Source organism: Gracilinanus agilis, chromosome 1 (genome assembly GCF_016433145.1).
Source record: "Gracilinanus agilis isolate LMUSP501 chromosome 1, AgileGrace, whole genome shotgun sequence".
NCBI lineage: Eukaryota > Metazoa > Chordata > Mammalia > Didelphimorphia > Didelphidae > Gracilinanus > Gracilinanus agilis.
Window position 1 is genome coordinate 198,791,247 of NC_058130.1, and position 6,768 is coordinate 198,798,014.

The following is a 6,768-nucleotide window of genomic DNA, read 5'->3' on the forward strand; positions in this document are numbered from 1 at the left end:
CTCCAGGTGATAGTAGTGGTCATTTGATGGAGAAGCTCACACTGGAGTGGCCCAACTGTACCTATCCTGTGGATACAAAAAGAGGACTTCAGTTTCCAACACTGCCAGTCCCTTAGATTTCAAAAAAGTAATTTTTTTTTAAAAAAGGATAGTATATCAATGGATACACTACATTGGTAAAAATACCTGGGGTCTTAAGTATTCATTTTATAGTGCTAATAACAAAATAACCTCACTATCTAAACTGAGGAATGACTAACACTAGTATGACAGCACAAGAGTAATCATGGGAAGAGGCCACCTAAAATGTGAATGGTTAAATTAGTAATAAAAAAAAACAAGTTTTCCAGATAGTTAACTCTCTGGAGTTAGTGTCCACTATGTGGCTACATTACTAGGAAAAGCTGGTTGCTTTTTTCAGGGAAGTGATTAATATGTACTATTAACTCTGGTTTCACTCACTGAAGTTAAGTTTATTTCAGCAGCTAGCACAATAAGATGCATGATTAGTATAAAACCAAGGAGGGAAAAGAGACCATTCATAGGTCACAAATACTCAGAATTTAAGAAGTGGAAGAATTTTAAAATTTAAAATAATATAGTCTGGATTTACATACATCCTCTCCATACTCTTTATTTTCAAACATGTGTATGCAGTCATTCACAATGGTTTGTAATATATCTTGATTATGATCAATGCATTTCCGAATCTTGTCCAAATGAAGAAGAAACTGAGGAAGCAGGTTTTGTTGGTTAGCTGGTAGTGATCTGAATTGCCTTTCTGTTCGATTCACTCTTTCATGCATACTCGTTCTAGAAAATACAAAAAAGTTATTGGCACAAGGATTCATACCAAAGCATCATCATCTTTTTTTTTTTTACAGAACTGTTCTACTGTTTTCTTAGATATTGTTCAGTCAAGCCACAATACTTTTCAATTGAAGCTATTTTAATTTTCAGTTAATTTAGAGAACATGTTGTAGTAGATAATTACTTTCTGTTGTAACTTTTAGCTCATTAAACATTCCAAGCTCTGAATATTCCTGTTCACAGAAGGTAAACAAAAAGTAGTCTGGAATACTTTGGAAAACATTTTCAAAACACAAAAGGAAAGGAAATAAAGGGAGGAATCAAAAACAAAAATAATGAAGAACTGATATATTACAGGTGAAATATTTAAACATCTGGATTTAAATACAGTATTTAGACAAAGTAGCTAAATGTTTTAAACTTTTCTACCAGCTAATTTTGCAGAGAACTGCCCCCAAATATTTCATTGATAATATATTATATTTATGTTTCACTTTATAGTTTACAAAACATTTATTATCTCATTTGCTCAAAAGATTTGTTAGGTAGTATACAGGGGGAAAGTTCTACACTTTTCTGGGACTGTTTCCACAAGGCCACATGACATTTGCACTCCAGTCACCTGATCCCCAAATCCAGGGCTTTTTCCATTATACTATAAGAGCTTGCTTATATAGTTAATACATTTTACTTTTTGAAATGAATCCAAGTGTTCTGTGATAAGTACAGTGTTTTAATGTTATATCATAAGTGGCCATATGAAACAGTTCAAGTATAATGAATGCCATAGTTGAAATGCCCTAGTAGTTGAAATTAAGTCTCATGAGAAATGCCTCTATGCTATTTTTGATTAACAAGTGTATATTCCAATCTTCCTGATAACTATTTCCTAAAACTGACTTTTACAAAGATTCATAAAACCAGAAAAAAAGGAAATATAAATGAAGGCTGGGAAGATATTCCTAGAACCAGCTAAGGCTCACATAGCAACTAGTCACTGATCAGGCTGGTAAGTGACAGGTAGAAATTATAGATCTTCTAATTCCAAATGAGTCCTTTTTACTATCTCAATTACAAAGAACTTTAGCTGAAGCTCTTGCCAAAATCTGACAACAACCTGGCTTGACCAGGGAGACAGTTAAAAACCAAATGGAATCTCTGCAATTGCAAAAGAATTGCAATTCCCTCCCTATACTATCAGACCTTTTATCCTGTACCCTCCTAAAACTCCCCTCCCTCAAAAATAACAACCTTTTCTACATATAGGTATAATATTTTTAAGTCATTCATGTTGATTTTAGTACCTATTTTTCTATTACTAATAACCAAAATCTAAGAGCTTTAAACAATTACAAAATTTATCAAGAAAAAAATCACTGATGAATAATTTTTATTATCAAGGTCTGAGCTAGTTTCCTTCCCATTGGATAACAATAAAGTAAAATGTGGGAAATCCTTGATTTAAATTCAGAAAATCTAGAGTTTGAATCCCCACTCTGCAACTTACTTCCTGTACTTTCTACCTGGGAAAGTCACAACCATTTATTTAGGGATTCAGTTCCCTCAACTGTAAAATTCTGAGGGACTAAATTAGATGAGTTCTGAGGTCACTTCCAGCTCTAAATCACAGGATCATGTAATTAGTGGTTTTGCAGACAGGCACCATTATAGAGGAGGAAAAATTTTAAGAGCCAAAAACACTTCGGTTCAATATTCCTGGGTCTATTACTAACTAGCTAAGTAATATTCGACAAGTCAAGTTTCTCTGGGTCTGAATTTCTTCTTATGTAAGATGTCTGTCTAGGGCATTTAAAAAATCTTTTCCAACTCTAAAATTCTAAAATTAATTCTTAAATCCTATCTACAGGTAACCAGAAATAGGAAAATGTCTTTAACACTCTTAAAAGAGGTAAAACTCTTTACTGTGAGTTTCTTGTCACTGGAGGTGCCTAAGAATCCAATGAATGACTATTTGTGGAAGATAAGGGGATGGAATGATTATGGGCTAGACTTGACCTTTAAGGTCCCTTCCAGCTCTAAGACTATGTAACTTGGCAGAGTAAAAAGAGATGTTTTTTAAAAGGATCATGTTTTAATACTAAATTATTGTTAGTCTATTTATTTTTAAAACAATTGCTTTACTTGAAAACTTCAATTTCAATAACAAAATGTTTATTAAGTACAATGTGTTTGCAGAACACAAAACTTAAGTTTGGGGGAAGAGGGGAATAATCAAAGTACAATTCTTGTCCTAGGAAATTAAAATTTTAAATGGCCACACATAGTAGGAAGAAAACCAAGAAAAAGTCCTACGATTGCTAAAGAGGGAAAAAAACAATATAAAGAAGCATTTGGGGGAAGAGAAATCTATTTGCTACTTTGTCTTTAAGGAAGGATAGGGAAATATTTCTTCCCTAGGTTAGTAAGTGTAAAAGTGGTAATAATGCAAATGAAACCTTAACAAAATTTAAGTGAAATTTCTCCCAGTCTCATCCTTCAACTTTTTTTGGGGGGGGGAGGGGATAGAAAGAGGGGTAGGAGTAGGGAGGACAATTTTCAAAAGGGGCACAGAGCATTTCAGTCACCATATACTAAATAGAAATGACATTAGAGGCCTGATCTGTGGAATATTTAGAAAGCAACACTTTATCTCCAAGTAACAGGCTTTAGTCAGTCATTTGATAAGTATAACTGTAATTCATTACAAGCAATGATTGTAAGAATGTCTCAAATCACTGAAATAAACTATCTCCTCTAAACTAATACAAGTTCATAGCACTTCTATGGAGTTTCTAAACAAACTTTCCACATTTTTTAAAAAGAAAAAAATGTACCAATTATGTTTCTTTTTCTTGTCCCTGATCCTTTCACTCTTCCTTCTTACCTGCTGCAAATAAACTAGGACATGTTCTTCTTGCCTACAACTCTCCCTGTACTTTCTACTTTTACTTCAATTTTCTGTCACAATGCTACTGTTTTCATTTGTACAAGAGGTCAGAAGAGAGATATATAAGATGGGTCAATAAAACCTGGAGAAACTGAAGCTCCACACTAATTCCTTTCTGGCCCTGGCAGAGGAAGGGAGCAATCTTAAGAGTTTCTGTAATTAAACCAATACATATTTTGCCAAGACATTTCTTGCACAGGTGGTAGAAACACAGAACTTTGGAGGAATTTCCAAACAGTTTTTTTGGAGAGAGAGCACTTTAAGCTTTTTATAGAAAAGTTCCTATAACTAGAGAAGTTCCACAACAGTAAAACAAGCTAGCTCACTTTATTAAATGAACAAACATTTACTCAATGCACAATATTAACAGGAACATAAAAGGGGTGATATAATTTAAAATGTGTTTAGATCTGAGGAAAATGCAAGATAAATAAGAGTGTCTCTACCAACAAGAAGCTTGTAATCTACTACCTTCAACTCAAACATTTTATTAAGCTATATCATGTATGAAGTACTGTGTGAGGCACTTCTAAGACACTACTACGATTTTCCCCCACCAGCTCATCTTTGAAGGGAGGAGAATAGGATAAGGGGAAATTAATTAATTAGGTCGAAGGCAGGAGACTGGACTAGATTATATCTAATATTTCTGACTGAGCTGATTTAAAAAAATTCCTTTAAAAGAACAAGAGTTGCCCTGGGGGGGAAGTTGAAGAAAATGCATTGCTTCTAGTCTTTTCCCTAAAAATACCAGGAGCCTTCTGTCATAATGCCATGCATGGTTTATATTTACTGATATCTAGGCTTCATTTGGTTATGTTGACATTTGTGATAACTAAAATTATTTTTCACTTCCACTAAGAGCATTTAAGTTGGCATTTTGCAATATGCTGCAAAGGAAGGAATCCTGTCCTTTGTGCATACAGGGGTATCTTAACAATACACAGACATCCATCCTAAAACTACTATTATCTATAGAATACTCTGAAGTGCAGATGGCAGAATGGAAGTACCAATGTGAAAGACAGATCACACCTTATTTATTTAATCTGGTTTCAGTTTTCCTCATTTAGTAACAGTAGCAGGTTTTTGATTTTGTTTTAAACCGTTACTTTCCATCTTAGAATCAATGCTGTATATTGGTTGGAAGACAGAAGAGTGGTATGGGCTAGGCAATGGGGGTCAAGTGACTTGCCCAGGCTCACACAGCTGGGAAGTATCTGAGGCCAAATTTGAACTCAGGCCCTCCTGGCTCTCAATCCACTGAGCCACCCAGCTGTCCCCTAGTCGCAGGTTTTTTAAGGCCTTGGATTTTGTACATTTCTACCAACTATAAAAACTTAAAACTGAACTGATGCAAATTATTCTCCACCCGCCTTCAACATACCAACAAATACACTGCATCACACAACAGTTCATTTTAAATGTCTGCATTTTAAAAAGATGTGAATTTCAAAGTTCAATCAGCATCAATTTTTAAGGACAAAGTAGTTATGCATAAGTAAAAAGCAATGAGAAAAACAATGTCTGAGACTTAATTCCACTGATATGAAAACCTGTGGACTCTATGTTAAATACAACAAATCCCCCTCCCCAAACCATGTTATGAACCTAGCAAAAAAAAAAAAAACACAAAAAACACAGAAATGTTTGTGCTAATATACTGGGCAAGTACTGATCAATATGTTGTCATTATGACATGAGAAAACTGAAAACTCTCTCCTTTCTAAATCAGGCTTTTAAAAATGTTTATAATTTGGATTTAATAAAGACTACTAAGGTAAAGTGCTAGAGAGATTTTTAAAAGTCTCCGATCCTTGATACATAAAATGCAACATAGAATGTAATTATGACTGCCACTCTTTCTACCTCAAGAGCTTAGCTCTGAACCGGCATATAACAAGGACCTAATAAATGTTTGTAGACTGGCCAACCGACAGATCACTATTGGGGGGAGATTCAAAGTCTTAGGAGGAGGTATGATTACTTTAGGAAGAAGGAGTCGTCGTCGTTGGGGAGGTACTAACTCAGTACCCTCTACCTTTGCCTCGGAGATTAGCTCCAGTATACCTAGCACATGATCTCGTACGTAAAAAGTTGTCTGCATGTAGTCTGGCCCAGTAGAACGTGAGTTCCCTGCGGGCAGGGGCTGTTCATGCCTTTCTGTACATTCTCGTCGCTCTGCACATTTCCTGGGAAACTAGTAGGCGCTTAATAAATGCTTGTTGCTTCTAGACTTGACCAACTAATGAATCTCAAAAGATGGGAAACCCATTAATGAAGGAAAAACAAGGACTTCAGATCCGATTGAAATGCAATACAATTCAACAAACATTTTATCAAACATTTATAACGTGCACAGGCACGGTGTGTGCTTGGAGCTGGACAGTCACCCTGGGAAGTTTGAAGTCAACTTCAAACAGGAGGGGACCGCGGGTTGGGTGACTCTCGAGGTGGGGGTGGGGGGACGAGGATGCCTGGGAGCGAAGCGGTAGAAGAAGTGGAGTGGGTACCTACTGAAGGCAGACAAGTGGGCATTGTTGCGTGCCCCGGGTGAGGCCCCGCCATCCCCAAGGGTGCGCTGGGGACTGAGAAGGGGTGAGTGGGGGGGTGTCTGGGGGGCGGGGAGGATGGCCCTTTACCCATAGTAGCGGAAGGCGTTGATGATCTTCCAGAAGTGCTCCCGTTCCAGCCGCTCCTCCTCCTCTTCAGGGCTGTGCGCCGCCGCAGCTGCCCCGGCGGCCGGCCCCCGCCGCCCGGCCGAGAACAGCACCTCCACGTCCTCGCTCTCCCCTCTTCCTCCTATGCCGCCGCCGCTGCTGTCGCCTCCGCCCTCGGGCGGCTGAGTGGCGGGAGGCTGAGGGCGGTGCCGCTGATGCATCGCCGGCCTGGCCCGCTCCTCTCGCGGAGACTGTGGCGGCGGCGGCGGCGGCGGAGGTGGTGGCTGCTGCTCAGCCTTCCGAGAGACGGCGCACGCGGCGGACATATCCTCTCCGCTCCCGCCCCCCCCC

General features: G+C 38.2%; 1 protein-coding gene across 1 annotated transcript in view; it reads right to left on the reverse strand.

Moving 5' to 3' along the window:
• The window catches only part of CARNMT1 (carnosine N-methyltransferase 1), a 45,862-nt gene extending 39,209 nt beyond the window's left edge, over nt 1–6,653 (reverse strand). The window contains exons 1-2 of the mRNA XM_044659540.1: nt 6,400–6,653; nt 618–813 (exon numbers count right to left, since the gene is read on the reverse strand). Coding sequence (XP_044515475.1) covers nt 618–813; nt 6,400–6,638 — 435 coding nt within the window. The 5' untranslated portion in view covers nt 6,639–6,653. The remainder of the gene's footprint in view (nt 1–617; nt 814–6,399) is intronic.
• Between the last annotated feature and the right edge of the window lie 115 nt (nt 6,654–6,768).